The sequence below is a fragment of the Melopsittacus undulatus genome, chromosome 2 (genome assembly GCF_012275295.1).
Source record: "Melopsittacus undulatus isolate bMelUnd1 chromosome 2, bMelUnd1.mat.Z, whole genome shotgun sequence".
Lineage (NCBI taxonomy): Eukaryota > Metazoa > Chordata > Aves > Psittaciformes > Psittaculidae > Melopsittacus > Melopsittacus undulatus.
This window is the reverse complement of record NC_047528.1, coordinates 64,441,668-64,458,287: the sequence shown is the minus strand read 5'-3', so window position 1 is coordinate 64,458,287 and position 16,620 is coordinate 64,441,668. Positions and strand designations below refer to the sequence as shown.

Genomic DNA, 16,620 nt, shown 5'->3' with positions numbered 1-16,620 from the left:
GGGTAATGGGTTCAAACTTAAACAGCAGAGGTTTAGATTGGATCCAAGGAAGAAATTCTTTACTGTTAGGGTGGTGAGGCATTGCAATGGGTTTCCCAGGGAGGTTGTGAATGCTCCATCCCTGGCAGTGTTCAAGGCCAGGTTGGACAGAGCCTTGGTTGATCTGGTTTAGTGTGAGGTGTCCCTGCCCATGGCAGGGGGGTTGGAACTAAATGATCTTAAGTTCTTTTCCAACCCTAACTATTCTATGATTCTATGATCCTAGAGTGATTTGGACTGGAAAGAACCTTAGTATTATTGAATTCCAACTCCCTTACCATGGGCAGGGACACCTTCCACTTGACCAGGCTGCCCAAAGCCCCATCCAACCTGGCCCTTAACACTGCCAGGGACAGACACAGCTTCTCTCGGCACCTCGCACCAGTGCCTCACCACCCTCACAGTCAAGAACTTCTTCTCTTTTTCCAGAAAGCAGTGGGATGATCCAGTAGCGAGATGCACTCAACCACGTCACCGTTCACGCCACTAAGCGAAACAGGCAACGAGGAGGCAGCGGCTGGACCCAAACCAGGAGTCGCGAGGGGCAGGGGTGCCGGGTCTGGAGGCAGGCTCTGCTCCAGCCCCTCACTGTCCCCCGGCAGGACAGCTCCAGCTCCACACAGGGCCACCACCCCCAGCTGTCCGGCTGGAAGCCGCTGTGCTCTCCCGGCGAGGAGCTGGGCTGCAGTCCCCTCGCCGCTTCCCAAGCCTCACCATGCCGCCATCGGGGCTCCGAGTATGCTCATCGCTACCACACTCCCTCTACCGACCCCAACAGCCGCGACACCCTCACCCATCTCCGCCAGACCCGCGGGACTGCAGCCAATCCCGAGTGCCGGCCCCGCCCCCGGAGGGCGGCTGGGACCAATCGCGTTCAGGAGGGGCGGGGCCACGAGCCCTGCCAATCGCGTGCGCGTCTCGTCGTCGCCCCGGTTGCAGGGCCGGAGCGCTCGGTCCGTCTCGTCGCCTTACGGCCGCGCCGTAAAGCGAGGCCGGTGCGACAGCGCGCTGGTGGCGTTAGGGAGGCGGGGAGCGGCGGGGCTCTGCCGGAGCGGGCGGATGCCCGGTGGCGGGGGCAGCCCGGCGCCCGGCACTCACGGCGGAGCGGAGGCCGGAGAAGCGGGCGGTGCGGCGGGCGGCGGCCCGGCGGGCGGCAGGATGAGCCTGTCGCCGAAGGAGCTGTCGAGCCTGCTGAGCATCGTGTCGGAGGAGGCCGGCGGCAGCACCTTCGAGGGCCTCTCCAGCGCCTTCCACCACTACTTCGGCAAGGCCGAGCACTTCCGCCTGGGGTCCGTCCTCGTCCTCCTGCTGCAGCAGCCCGACCTGCTGCCCAGCCCCGCGCAGCGCCTCACCGCCCTCTACCTGCTCTGGGAGATGTACCGCACCGAGCCCCTCGCCGCCAACCCCTTCGCCGCCGTCTTCGCTCACCTCCTCAACCCCGCGCCCGAGCGCGGCGGTGACGAGGCGGAGCGCACCCCTCTCTCAGGTGCGTCCCGGGGCCGAAGGAAAGAGGGAGGGAGGGGGGAGAGCGGCACCGCTCGGCGGCGTGGCTCACTTATGGCAGCTCCTCGCGTTTGCAAGACGCGGTGGGAATTCTACATGGCAAGCGTCTTTGCGCTCGGTGTCGGATAGGCCCCTTGGCTGAGCCAGCACGCCCTTTCTCCGCTGGGGAAAAAGCGGTTACAAAACCCTGGACCTAATAAGAGGCTTTTGGCAGCTCTAAAGCTGTGAAACGAACCTGTTAAAGAAATACATGATGGTATTTTTCCCACTTAAGTAAACACAAGAGCGACAGTGATGGGTAAATCACTTTCTAAAGCAGATTGCTTTTATAACTTGCCTTGTGATATCTGGTGATAATAGCACACTAGTTTTCTAGATTGGGCAGTGTGTAAAGAAACTATTGTGGCTGCCTTAGCATCACATGTTGTGTGCTGAGATAACACAGCAGCAGTCATAGAATCATTTGGGTTGGAAGAGACCTTAAAGATCATTTAGTTTACAATCATAGAATGGTATGGGTTGGAAAGGATCATCCAGTTCCAACCCCCTGCCATGGGCAGGGAGACCTTCCACTAGACCAGGTTGCTCAAAGCCCTGTCCAGCCTGGCCTTGAACACTGCCAGGGATGAGGCAGCCACAGCTTCTCTGGGCAACCTGTGCCAGTGTCTCAACACCCTCACAATAAAGAATTTCATCCTAATATCTAATCTAAGTCTGCCCTCTTTCAGTTTAAAGCCAGTTTCCTTTCACTGCCTGCTGTTGTCAAAAGTATCTCTCCGGCTTTCTCATAGACCTTGTTTAAGTATCCATCAATATATTGCTGTATTTTACATCACTGTAGGAGCTGAGTAGTAGTTTTGTATGTACTCACAAAGACTCATCAGCTGCACTGATCTTGTCATAAATAACACACTAGTTTGTGTTTTAGTTATGCTTGTTCTGCATGAAGCATATTGAAGCTATTAATGCTACTGCCTCAAAAATCGGGGTTTGTTTTTCATTGTGTCTCCACAGGCTTCTTACCTCCTATAACTCCTCCAGAAAAATTCTTTCTTTCTCAGCTGATGTTGGCCCCCCCTAGAGAACTGTTTAAGAAGACCCCTCGGCAGATTGCTTCAATGGACGTGGGGAACATGGCCCAGTCAGTGGATATAAGTGGGCTTCAGCTGGCATTAGCAGGTAAGGAAGATTTGTAGCTGTGCTTCACTTGTGAATGGAAATGCCACGTGTCATGTGGCTGTGAGTTACCTGAGAAACGCTCCTTTCTATCCTTAATGTAAAAAAGGCTCAATTGTGCTTTAGGGTCTTCAAGTCTGTGTTCAGAAACATAGAGAAACTTCAAGTAGAGATCATGTCTTAACTGTTTTATCGTAGTTATCAAGCAGCTTTTTAACAGGTACATCATTGCCTTAAACATGAGAACGTTTTGCAAGTATAGGAAGCTTTTCATCTAAAATTTTGTGTGGCTTTTCATTTTTATCCCTTTTCACTTTTTGCAGTATTTCGAGTATGAGATAACAAGCATAACTGTCATGCTGTCATGTACCAGTACTTCAACTGTACCTGGCAAACTGGCTATTACAATTACATCTTCAGTTCTATACAACAGAGTCAGATCTTACAGCATTAGCTTTAGAGTAGAAAGGTGGTCCACTTCACTGAAAAGAAAATCAAGGTGAAGCTTATCCTCTGAGAGGAGAAAAGCAGCAGGAACGTGATTGCTGTGATCACGTTAACTGGTGAGCCACACCTGGAGCTAAAACTGAAAGAGAAAATATTGTTTGGAACAAGGAGCCAGTTCGAACACCAAAAATAGTGGAGGGTTTTCCTAAGTACGTGCAAATGGACTTTCTTGCTTGAAAACTGACCCATCCTACTTCTGTACTCGTATGATGTGGTTTATCGCTCTGAGGTAAAGAACTAACGAGGCTCTCTCTGTCCTGCATGCGTATCTTAGTATTGTATTTTTTTCTGTACAACCTGACATTAACTTGTAGTGCCGTGGTGTAAAAATGTGTACATATGTCCCCTGGTGTCCCCCTTACTGTTTCCAGACTGTGGGATCTTGTGAAGAGTTAGATTGAATAACTTAACATACCTTCACAAGCAAGACAAACCCTTCTGGTTTCTCTCCTGTTCATCCTGTTTATGTTTTATGGAATACTTTAGTGAATTCAGATTTTGTGAAATTTGGGTAACTTGTCATTTTTAGCATAAGGAATATATGATGCCTTACAGAAGCCTGGAGGTTTTTTAATTTGTTACTTGTTTTCCCTTTGGTGCTGTGTTTGCCTCCTGAACAGTTTGTTCTCAGCAAAAATGAAACACGTAAAGAACCTCAAAACTGTAGTTGTATGGGTGGGTACTCCTGGCCATGCATTTTCATTTTTCATTTTTTAAAATGAAAGATACTAGCGGCTTAAAATACAGTACAAAGCCATTAATGGTGCTTCGCAAAATTAAGCCCTGTAAGATATGCTTGTATTATTACTTATATAATCCATTAAACATGCACCATTAATTGCTTACGAGCAGTTGTAGGAGTTATGTAACAAAACACTTAGTGGCCCCTCAAAACTGTGGTACCTGGGATGAATTCAGGGCTATGTAGAACAGGGTGATTTTTAGAATATGCATGCAAAATCAACCACAATAATTTATAAAGCATTATTTATTTTTCAATCAGTGTGTCTATCCCAATCTTTTTTTTTGTAAAGGGAGGAAGACAGTATTTAGCTTTCTTCTGATCTTGAACTCATTGTGACAATTCACTTGCAGCTGTATGTTGGTTGTTGGGGTTTTTTTTTCTAGTTTTGGCTTTCTTTTTCATCTGTAGGATTGTTGTCTCCCCCTCCCCCCCAAAAAAAAAGAAAAAAGAAGTAGAATGTTGGAATAGAACATCTTAGGAATGAGTATTGAAACTTGCTTTCTTCTCCCTTTGGTCTACAGGAAGTTCATTCAAACCTTGGTCTCTCCCTGTAACTTGTTTTTGTTGATCCCGTGTGTTACCATATCAAAGATACCGTTTTCTCCTGGTTTCAGGGATGGGTCTTCTGGCAAAGTGCTCCTGTTTGTCTGCTAACCCTAATTTGATCTAAGAGTAATTGACCTGTAGTAAAGTTAAGTTTGTAATACTTTAAGAATCAAAGAAATTTTTTTGTTGGCTTTCTTTTTTCTATATGTAACCCCCCCCCCAAAAAAAAAAACCCACAAAAAAACACACCAAGAAAAATGGCTGCATAAGGGAACTTAAGTGACAGTTTTCTATTTTTCCTAAACTTAAATGACTTAGTTCAAAATGCTGTATTCTTTCCTGTTAGAACACCATGTTCTAATTCTTGCTTCTGCTTACCTGAAATTTTTGATCCAGCCCTAATTCTTGAAGCAGTGAAGGAGAGTATTTGACCTTCAGTGCATATATCTAAGGGTTTATGCAAGCTTCTAAAATTGGTGAATTGAAGGACTTTATCTTAAACTTCTATATTTTTATTTGAGCATCATTCATCACTTAAGCTTATGAGGACACAAACAAATCGGTGACCAACTGATGGATTTAAGTTCTAGGCTGTAAATGAAAAGACAGAAAAAAGACACGCAATATTCCCCCCTCACCTTCGCCATGGAACTTCACGTGTTAAATCAACTCTTCTGTTCAGTAGCTGAATGAGGGTACTTACAAGATGGAGCTTGAAACAGTTTATAAAGTAGAAAACATTTTATAAAATGGCTCATTTGGACTTTGAATTTAAAATTGGTTGTTTTTTTTTTTTAAATAGCTGCAAAGTATGTTAGTTGTTGAGTTTAAAAGAAAGCCATACCCTGTTGTGCTGCTTCAATGAGCATATATGCAAATGGTTGCATGATCTGAAATCATTGCATAAAGTTGGACAGAAAGGCAAAAAAGAAATTGGCAGTGGTGGTATTTTGTTTTGATGATCGCAGTTTCAGTGTCTCGTGGTTTTGGTTGGAGTCATATGAAATAGTTCATATGCATGAGAAGCTGGGAAGGGTCAGTATGGTTGCATGAAAAGGAGCAAGCACACTTTGCTTAGAAGAGATAGGGACAGAGAAGCTTTTTGCTGAAACAGTGGAAAACATGAGCTCTCAAAATAGTACGGAGAAGGTCAGTCATTAATTCTTCAGATACAGAAGAGTGATAGATTGCAACAGAACACCACCTAAATATCTGACAATGCAAGTATTGAGCCCCATAGTGTCTTTTTGGCCAGTTTCTTCAAGTCTAGCTGTATATGCTAAGCTATTATTTTCATATAACTTTATGTCCTGTAATTTGGCCTTTAAAAAGACACTTTCAGCTCCTTTCAGCTTTGCTTTACAGATGATATATGTAAAATCACATAATTTGATTTTTTTCTTCCCACACAAGCACTTACTGTAGCTTGACAGTGAATGCAAAAGTATCTTATCCAATGCATTTCAGTGGCATTGTGTAAATCTGAATAGCTAACTTCAGGTCTAGTATGACCAGTATCATTGAGAAGTCTATAAATGTATCTGTGTAGACATTTCTATTCCCTGCCTTGAGAAGAAGTGATTACAAAACTAGACATAGCATGTGAACCTACTAATGTGCTTTTAGATGCAGGTTACACCAGTTAGTTACCTTTTCTAAAGCCAAGGCTATATTTCAGATTGATTTCTTCTTTATCCTTGCTGCATACCTCTGTCCTTTGTCAGCTGGCACTCTGAGTACTAGCTGCTTGACACAGTACTAAATTTCTTGTTGATCTTGTCTGTGGTTTGGTTTTTTTAAGCTAGCTGTTTGTTTCTCACTACTCTTAGTATTCCAGGCATTTCTGTTTCAATTTTATGCTTTAATATTAAGGATGGCCCTTCTTTCAGAACGTCAGTCTGAGTTGCCAACACAGAGCAAAGCCAGCTTTCCCAGCATCCTCAGCGATCCTGACCCAGATTCTTCCAACTCCGGTTTTGACAGCTCCGTTGCCTCCCAGATCACGGAAGCCTTAGTGAGTGGACCAAAACCTCCTATAGAAAGTATGTGAATTTTCACATCTTTGGTTCTGTAAACGGTTGGAAAGGACCTTAATATAATCTAGTTATTGTATTGTACTAGACCATGCTGCCCAAGACTCTGTCCACCCTGGCCTTGAATACTGCCAGGGATGGAGCATTTGTGACATCCTTGGGGAACCCATACCAGTGCCTCACCACTTTCACAGTAAAGAACCTTCTTCCTTATATCCAACATGAACTTCCCCTGTTTCAGTTGAAACCCGTTACCCCTTGTCCTGTCTCTGCAGTCCCTGATGAAGAACCCCTCTCCAGCATTCTTATAGGCCCCCTTCAGATACTGGAAGGCTGCTATGAGGTCACCACACAGCCTTCTCTTGTCCAGGCTGAACAGCTCCAACTTTCTCAGCCTGTCATGACATGCTTTGTTACTATATTTCTCCAGATGAAATGTAATTTAATTCAGAATTATGTTCAGGGTATGAGCTGGGAATGAATATGAATAAAACAGTGCAAAACTGTCAGGGTTATCTCCAGATCAGACTCCATAGTGCTTACATTTCCAGACTTAAAAATCTGGAGCAAGCCTGTCTTCAAGCTGTTACCCATGTCACCTGTTGGCTAAAACACTGGGTCTAATGCCCCTCAGATCTTAGTCCCCTACACAGAGATCTACATTGACTGTTAACACCTTCCAAGAACCAGTTACTGTGGAAGGAAAAAAAGATTGTGAAATCAGCAACTTAGTGATCTGAATCAGGCTGATCACTAAAAATCAAATAAATGTTTATCTGGGAGGCAAATAATATTGTAATGCTGTTATAATAGCTTAAAGAAATGTCAGTTTTGGGGGCCTGCTTTTTGTACTGATGTAAAACTGGATACCTAAAGCTTAAAAACCATTTCACATTTTTGCCGTTTTAGGTCATTTTCGACCAGAGTTTATTCGACCACCACCTCCACTTCATATATGTGAGGATGAATTGGCATGGTTAAATCCAATAGAGCCAGATCACACAATTCAATGGGATAAGTCAATGTGTGTTAAGAACAGCACTGGAGTTGAGATAAAAAGAATTATGGCAAAAGCTTTTAAAAGCCCCTTGACTTCCCCACAGCAGACACAGGTAAGTATCATGCAATTTTCTGCCAAAAATGATGTTCTAACAAGCTGTCTATGAACTTGTGTATTTTAGAAAACCCTTTAATTGATCTGTGTTTGGATTCAGGAAACTCCAAGGACTTTCATGTTGTAATAACCCAAGAGTTTTGACTTGGGTTTATATGAATAAGGAAGAAATCTTTTAAACTTCATAATATTGACTGGACATAGTTACAGTTGATCAATGAGTGACACCGGTATTTTTCTGCATGGAAAAATCTCCTTATAATGAAGTCGTTCATGTTTCTGTGGAAGCTTTTGATAAGTAATTATTTCAGAAATGCCAGCACAGGATTTCTTTTTTCTTAAATTTCACAGTATTACCCCTGATTTCAGTGGCCTTTTTCACTAATCATTATGCACTATAAAATATCATTTACTTGCAGAACTTTTTGTGACAGCAGTGAACTCTAAACACTTTCTGCTGGACAGGAAACTGAAGAAAACTGAAACTTTTCATAAGTTTCTTCCTTCCTGGCCACCCACTGATGAAAGACTGCTAAATGCTTTATTAAAGGTTTTATGGGCACAGTTGCCTTTACATAGAAATGTTCAAGTATACCTCCAGTGTCTTTTAAGTAGAGATGCCTAAATCTAAAGGGTTAACATTTTCCTATAGCTTAGATATGTTGTAGCAGTTTCTTCAAGCAGTAATGTGAATAGCTAATAAAAAAATATGCTTTTTTTCTTTCTTCTTTACAGCTCCTTGGAGAACTGGAAAAGGACCCCAAGCTTGTTTACCACATTGGTCTCACTCCTGCCAAATTGCCGGATCTGGTTGAAAACAATCCTTTAGTAGCTATAGAAATGTTGCTGAAACTGATGCAGTCTAGTCAGATTACAGAGTATTTTTCTGTCTTGGTCAATATGGACATGTCCTTACATTCAATGGAAGTTGTAAATCGGTGAGTACTATCTCAAATAGAAGGTTTCCTTAAGTAAGTAACAGAAATAACTGAATATTTGTTAAGTGATTGTGAGGCTGGCCACAGGGCTATGTATGTTCCAAAGACTACCAAAAATAACAGGAATTGAGGAAATAACTAGTCAGATTACAGTGAAGGAAGAATAGTATCAAACTGTCATTCCCTTTTCAATTTCTCTATCCTGTTTATGTTATTTAGGGTTTTTAAATCCTGTTTTAATAGTAAGACTTTTTACTTCTTTTTTAGAACTAAGAAGCTAATTTTTGGCTGTAGTAAGTTCATTGCTTTCTGTGACTACTGGACTGCCTCTTCCATAAATGCTTTACTTGCTTTTCATTTAGTTCCTTATTGGTGGTGCTTGTAGTTAAAGAAAAAAGACCCTCTTATTTTACTCCAGACTAAGTTTGCAAAGGTAGCTGTGGGTTGGTAGTAAAGAACTGACCCACTCTGAAATCTTCAGTGCTAAGTTCAGAGAATGCTGCCATATTTTTAATTTCTTTTTACAGCAGTGCTATTTTAAAATATTACTGTTAACAGCTTCCTATTTAGCAGTAGCAAAACTGCAACTTGACAGGAAAAAACACCCACAATTTCCCAGCATAAATACTACATTTTAATTATGTTTTTGTTGATCAACATTAAAATATATTTTTATTTATAACGTACCATATTTTACCATGTTAAATATGGTAAAAAACACATTTCTTGCACAGGTGCTATGCTAGTTAATCTTTCATTCCCTATTCTGAGTAGGGAGAGGTTTATTCAAGAAAACTACTCTTACTCTTATAATTAAGAGTATATTATTAATATTATCAGAGTGTCTCTACTTTGAAAAGAATGGGGAGATATATATTGTGTTGTGGATAACTTCAACTGGAGTTGATAATTACTAGAAAATACTTTTATCAAACTGGTATGTTCAGCTCAAAACAGTGTTTAAAATGGTTGTCACTCATGGGAGTGTGTCACTGGAATCTGTAATGTCTAATCTTTTATTAAGGTATCAGGATCCTGGTTAATAGATGAATTTCACTAGCAAGTTCATATGCTGTGTCCTAGGAAGGTGCAAATTTTGTTACTCCCTCTGCACATTCAGTGTATTGTGAGGAATACTCCACAAAAAAGTTACAGCCACACACCTAATCTGCTTAAACACAACTTGCAGTCTTGATGCAGCTTAAGTGACAAAAGGTGCTGTTGTTGAACAGCCATCCTGCTTTATGTTCCTGCCCTGTCTTCACTAAGAATAACTTATGCATATACAGACAACCCATTTTCTTAACAGAATGCTTGTCCCTTCAAAGGGAAAACTTCAGACAGCTGTTCTCTACAAACTACAAAAGTACATCTCTCCCACTTTCTTCCAGTTCTTGGCAATTGCTGAATGTGAACTACTGAATCAACCTTGTTCAGCAGTCTCTTTGCAGCAGAGCTGAATTGCCACCTTAAATATCATTTGAGGAAAGAAACATTGTTGAAATAAATCCCTCCCTCCTGGTGCAGACTGGCAATAGTTACTGCCCTGAAGTTGGACAATGATGACATGTGGCAGTAGTGGCAAGAAAAGAGCTTTTATTCTTTTCCAGGATAACTACACCACCAGTCGAGCATATTGGTATTCCAACAGTATAGGTACCATGGGAATAACTTTTCTCAAACTACAGTATGTCTGTCAGTACAAACAGGTAGACACTAAGGGAAATAAGGCGAAAACTTGAAACTGAAATGTCTAAACCATGCAGTTTTCCCTTTCACTACTAGAGATAGGACTGGTTTAGGGTTGTTTTGATTAAGTTCTGTTGTAGTGTTATGGTGGTTCTACATTTAGTGTATGTTGTTGTCTTGAGAGCTGTATTACTTTTTCAGTTAAGAAACAGTGTCAGCTCAAATATTTCAGTAGCTGGTATTCTTAAACCAGATATAGGTGTGCTTTGCTGCTAACCTTTAGAAACACAGTAATACCATTCTTTGATGCAATAGTTCTCCAGTTCTTCTGTAGTAAGATGCATCAAGATTATTGTGCAGCATTAACCTCTAGTTAAGATTTCCATCTAGTCAGGATCTCTTCTTGGAGCTGTAGGTATTCATGTTGTTTCAGTTCCTTGGGCTAAAATTTTAGTATCTGAAGGAACTAAGGAAGCTAATTTTTGGTTGTAGTAAGGATATGACTGGAATAATTCATTTAAGGAAGGAGTTCAGCATTTAAATTCAGTTTTTGGAATTCAAATATGAATAAGCAAAATTGTATTGTAGTGCTTACTGCAGAAGAGTTTTTGTATTTAGATACCTTGGGGCTTCATTGTAAATTGGAAACTGGCATCATTGACTCATTTGTGTAATATATAGCAAATGTTTGTAGGTGTGTCAGATATACTAGAAACAAGCAATCTAACTTTGCTTCTGTATTGTGTCAGTTTTAAAAACAGAAAAGATTTGGACTCTTAATGAAGACATTTAAATGATTAGAAATGTGTTTGTGGATGTTATCAGAAATCAGCTCTATATGACATGCCTGGGAATAAACTAATAGCACAGGTCTTTCTCATCTGTTTGGCAATGGAATCGCTAGATTGATGGTTTCATAAAGTACTGGATATTTTTAATTTGAACAGACTTACTACTGCAGTTGATCTCCCACCTGAATTTATTCATCTTTATATCTCCAATTGCATCTCCACCTGTGAACAGATTAAAGACAAATACATGCAGGTGAGTACTTTAATAATTTGGTTAGGAAAAAGGTTCCCATCTGATGCTCTGTGTGATGGTATGTGCTGAGATTTTACAAGGCTGATAGCATGAAGTTATTCTGTCTTGCTGCTTCTTTATTTCAAAGGCACTTTCTTTTTTCCTAACACACTGTGCAGTTCTTTACAGTGTTTTGAGATGTTTCTTCACCTTTTCACATGACTTCATGAGGAATTATGGTTCCCTGTTTTTCTGTAGACATAATACAGTTCCCGCTGGCAAAACTGCAGCTTTGTGTCACTTGGGTCCTTGCATGCAAAAGTTTTCTGTCACCCAGTGGGTCTTTTCACCCCCTATATGAGTTGTTTGCCTTCTACTCAGTTTTAAGCTTCAGGATTCTTTCTTTACAAGTGTGCCTACCAATTCCAGACCTTTGAGGTGATGTTACAAAACTCACATGGAAGTCTTCCCCTTCAGTCATAACCTACAACAGCTTGCAGATCTCCTCAAAGACCTGAACCCTTCTGTTTTGTCTTCCTAACACCATACTCTTTGCTTGTGAAGCCTGTCATACCTCCTCAGCACCAGCATGCAAGTTGTAGCCATTTCAAGGATCTCTACCCCCTGTGGAGGTTTCCACACCTTTGGCATAAAAGGTTTACTGCATGCTGTGCAAGGTACTTCTTCTGTCCTAAACTGATCTGTTGGTTTCACTGGGTGCCTAGAACTTTTTCTTGGATACCTCATTAGTGAGAACCAGCTTCATGTTCAGTTTATCCAGGGCTTTGTGAATCTTGACCAAGTTGTGCCTCAGCTTTTTCCTCTCAATACTGAAGGGCTGCAACCTCTTAAGTCTCTTGCATCAAGGCAGCTGGTCCTTTCCCTTTAGCTTTTTCGATGTTGTTCTCTAGTGCCTTCTCTAGCTCTACTGTATCCTTAAGCTGCAAAGATACAAACTGCATGCAGTATGCAGTACAGGGTGCAAATATGGTTTTAGATAGCGGGAAAAAAAAACCTGTATCTTGTTCTCTGTACCCTTCCAGATGATGAATAACCATTTATTATCTTTTGGTGGCTGCTGATGCTTCTCTGCTTTGGGATTCGGCCAGATATGCATGGGTGGCTTGATCTGTGACCTGCTGAATAGCTGTGCCAATTGCATTTGGTAATGGAATAGGAAAATAGCAGCAGACCTGAGATCCAGCTGAGAATATGCCCAGAGTGGGACACTGTGCTCAAAAGAGCTGCTGAGAAGATATAGCAGCTGTGCTTCAGGCACACAGGGGACAAAAAAGAACAGAGGGTCAAGGAGCACATACTGCTCACGAAGTAGAATGCAGAGCTTGTGAGATCCAGCATTTGTTAATACTGTGTTTGAAGCCCTACAGCAACCAAGACACAAGATGTTTGAAAAGCACGATATAAACCCAATCCTATTGGAAGTGAAAGAGGCACAGTTCTCAGAGGTTGTTAGTCAGCCACTATCTTGCATTTGTACTTTTGTTCTGAGTTTCACGTTCCTCAATTATTAAAATTACTCTTGTAATTTGTGTTGCAGAGAAAACGTGATGCCTTTTGATTGCAGTGAGGAAATAACTTGTTCGGTTTCTGAACTCTCTTGGAATGGGTAGCAAGTTCTGAAGTAGTAAGCACAGGTCCTGTAAAAGTGGTTGATGGCTTATTTTTGGTGTCATATTATCTAAAATGCTTTGGACATTTGATCTATCAAGTCCCCTCAGTTCTGTCTGATGAACCTTGTTCTTGTTGCTTTTAGAGAGAGGTTTAGCTTCAGCTTTTTCTCCCAGTGTGAAGTATGTGACTGCCTTAGTGGTAAAGTAAGATCTGTTTTTGGCCTTGAGGAAAGTATAAAGTGACTGGATCTGCGTATGACAAATTGTATGTGCCAGTGCCTAGCTCTCCAGTTCCCAGTGTGCTCTTTCAGGTGTTGACCTGAACAGTGCTTGGGAAGGAAGAACACTTCAGAGATCACATCTTTTCACTGCATCAGGCAGGAAATGAACCATGAGCTGTGAGGCCTGTTCTTGGTTTAGGTGTCTCTGGTACTGTCTTTCCTTCAAAGATGGAGCAAGAGAGGCGTGTGCTAATTCCACAGTAGAGCACTTCCTACAAAACAAGTTTGTGATCAGTTCTGTTGTTGTCACTTTCCCTCTGGAGTGCCATAATCATGTGGTGACTGGGGAATTTTGAGACGGGAAGCTTGTTCATTTTTCTTTATGGTAGCATTGTAGAAAATAAGCAAGACACTAGAGATGACATAATCTTAAGATATTATGGAAGGGATCATAAGGAATACATAATAAGGAAATTAAATGCATAGGTAGATCCAGTGCTTCATTTGTGCATGGGATTAATTTTGAGAAAGCTCCAGTATCCAGAAGCACCCTACTATAAAGTAGAGGAGTCCATTTTTTGCATGCAGTAGTAGTAGAGGAGATGGAAGAGTAGGGGCAGCACCTATAAAGCTAGGGAGCAAGGTTACTGCTGAAGCTGCTGAAATGCCTCAGTTGTTGAGGGCCAAGAGTCTTTTAACTGACTTGGTTGCTAACATTTTTTGGCTTATGAGACTGTATCTCTTCTGTTTCAGAACCGCCTGGTACGTCTGGTTTGTGTCTTTCTTCAGTCTTTAATCAGAAACAAAATTATTAATGTACAGGACTTGTTTATAGAAGTGCAAGCATTCTGCATTGAGTTCAGTCGGATACGAGAAGCAGCTGGCCTCTTCAGATTGCTGAAGACACTAGATACAGGGGAAAATCCATCAGAGACAAAGACATCAAAATAAAACCACTGGGTCACTGGCAGAAAAACACCCTCCCAGTGTTCTATACCAATCAATTGTATATTTAAACATTAAATCACTGGATTAATGATGTGATACATTATAGTATTTTATGCATTTAAGCAATAAATAATGGTTTTTCTGATATACATGTTTGAAGTTTATGAAACATATTAGGCTTTACACTTCTTTTTGACTATGGGTTAAACTTGTATGTCATATGCGCATCCTGAAATCCAGACTCCAATTCCAGAGGGAATGTAAATGGTAACTTGCCATTTTGATACAAGTTGAAGTATTTTATGTGGCAGTTGCTGTCTTTGTGTCCAAAATTGTGACTCTCTGAAGTCAACTTGCATCAAAGTAAGTAACTTCACTTCCCTTTTGCCCTTTCTTTACTGTACAAGACCTTCTAGCAGCAGGATAAACTTACACCTTAATGCTTTACATCTAAGTTGCAGTACAGTTTTACTGTTTTCTGTGTAACTAATACCCCCTTTTCAAAAACATGGTTAAGAAAACACCTTATGGATTTTAGATCTCTGTACTGCAACTTATGGCAAAGTAATGGGCTCCATCAGCAAACTAATTACAGGTGGTTCAAGGCATTGCATTTGACCTTTTGGTTTACTAAACTCATTTAAAAGAAGTTAAGCCCTTGCCAATAACTGGCAAACTCAAACCGACTGCCAAATAATCAAACCTGGGTTGCTACTATGATATTACAGCAAAAGCCTGGCTGTTCTGCTCTTCACAGTATGAGTTGTACTGATGTAACTCCCCAATCCCTGGATTTGTCCTGTAACTATAAAAGAAACAAAGCTAACAGCTTTGTGATTTTATCATAGGTATTTTTCATAATACAATAATTTCTGAGCCCTGTGCATTGATGAAGACATTTGCACTTGTTATGAATTTGCAGTATGTTTCAGCAGTGTGTGTTTGTGAGTTTTATGGGACTTCTGTGGTAAGGGTGGGGTAGCTGGGGGGGAGGCTGTAGGGTGACCTTTGGGAGGAGGCCAAGGCTGCCCTGTGCCAGGCCAAGCTGGCACAGGTAAGCCCTTCTGCCAGGCTGGTGGCACTTCTGTGAAAACTCTAGAGCAGTCTGCACTCCACAGAGAGGGGCCACATGCAGTTCTGCACACTGGAGCAGCCCCTGGGAGTGAAGCTCATGATAGAGAAGGGAAAAAGGGGTGACGAAGGAAAAGCAGCAACCACCATTCCTTCCCCTGCCACCACTCACAGAGAAGGGATAGGTAGAAGAGTGAAGCTGAGTCTAGGAAGAAGGGTCATTTTAGTTTTGTCTTTGTTTCTTACTGTCCTACTCTAAACCTATTTATTGCCATTTAAAATTAATCTTCAAATCTGTTTATCTTGACCCATGAGTTTTTCCATCTTATTTTCCCTTCCTCAAGAGGGCAGGGGAAGAACAGCTGAGTGGGCATCTAGCAGCCAGCCATAGAATCATAGAATAGTTAGGGTTGGAAAAGAACTTAAGATCATCTAGTTCCAAATCCCCTGCCATGGGCAGGGACACCTCACACTAAACCATATCACCCAAGGCTTCATCCAACCTGGCCTTGAGCACTGCCAGGGATGGAGCATTCACTACCTCCCTGGGCAACCCATTCCAGTACCTCACCACCCTCACAGTAAAGAATTTCTTCCTTATATCAAGTCTAAACCTCTGCTGTTTAAGTTTGAACCTGTTACCCCTTGTCCTATCACTACAGTCCCTAATGAAGAGTCCCTCACCCGCATCCCTGTAGGCCCCCTTCAGATACTGGAAGGCTGCTATGAGGTCTCCATGCAGCCTTCTCCAGGCTGAACAGCCCCAACTTTCTCAGCCTGTCTTCACATGGGAGGTGCTCCAGTCCCCTGATCATCCTCGTGGCCTCCTCTGGACTTGTTCTAACAGTACCATGTTCTTTTTATGTTGAGCACACCAGAACTGCACACAATACTCCAAGTGAGGTCTCACAAGAGCAGAGTAGAGGTGCAGGATCACCTCCTTCGTCCTGCTGGTCACGCTTCTTTTGATGGAGCCCAGGATACGGTTGGCTTTCTGGTCTGTGAGTGCACACTGAAGCTGGCTCATGTTCATTTTCTCATTGACTAACACCCCCAAGTCCTTCTCTGCAGGGCTGCTCTGAATCTCTTCTCTGCCCAACCTGTAGCTGTGCCTGGGATTGCTCCAACCCAGGTGTAGGACCTTGCACTTGTCATGGTTAAACTCCATAAGGTTGGCATCAGCCCACCTCACAAGCATGTCAAGGTCCCTCTGATTGACATTCCTTCCCTCCAGCGTATCAACAGAACCACAAAGCTTGGTGTCATCGGCAAACTTGCTGAGGGTGCACTCAATTCCATTGTCCATGTCACCGACAAAGATGTTGAACAAGACAGGTCCCGACACCAATCCCTGAAGAACACCACCACTTCCAAGCACTGGTTATGTGGGGTAAACTCCAGGGCTTACAAGGGATCTGCCCCAGACAGCCCAGCAT

At 42.2% G+C, this 16,620-nt stretch overlaps 1 protein-coding gene across 2 annotated transcripts; it reads left to right on the top strand.

The window, feature by feature from the left end:
• The first annotated feature begins 1,002 nt into the window (after positions 1–1,002).
• CNOT11 (CCR4-NOT transcription complex subunit 11) lies at positions 1,003–14,260 on the top strand. Of its 2 annotated transcripts, none has more exons than XM_031051041.2 (7): positions 1,003–1,525; positions 2,557–2,721; positions 6,406–6,558; positions 7,459–7,661; positions 8,399–8,601; positions 11,238–11,334; positions 12,872–13,600. In XM_031051041.2, the coding sequence occupies exons 1-7, from the start codon at positions 1,099–1,101 to the stop codon at positions 12,890–12,892; spliced, it is 1,269 nt and encodes a 422-aa protein (XP_030906901.1). In that variant the 5' UTR covers positions 1,003–1,098; the 3' UTR covers positions 12,893–13,600. The 2 variants fall into 2 exon arrangements, with proteins under 2 accessions (XP_030906901.1, XP_030906900.1); XM_031051040.2 differs by lacking the exon at positions 12,872–13,600 and adding an exon at positions 13,919–14,260 and having other exon boundaries at positions 1,099–1,525.
• The last annotated feature ends 2,360 nt before the right edge of the window (positions 14,261–16,620 follow it).

Excerpts from the sequence above, each read along its gene's own strand:
- CNOT11 (XM_031051040.2), top strand. The coding sequence starts at position 1,099 with ATGCCCGGTGGCGGGGGCAGCCCGGCGCCCGGCACTCACGGCGGAGCG. Across the intron at positions 2,722-6,405 it reads GCTTCAGCTGGCATTAGCAG|AACGTCAGTCTGAGTTGCCA; the intron begins GTAAGGAAGATT and ends CCCTTCTTTCAG. Across the intron at positions 8,602-11,237 it reads TCAATGGAAGTTGTAAATCG|ACTTACTACTGCAGTTGATC; the intron begins GTGAGTACTATC and ends TAATTTGAACAG.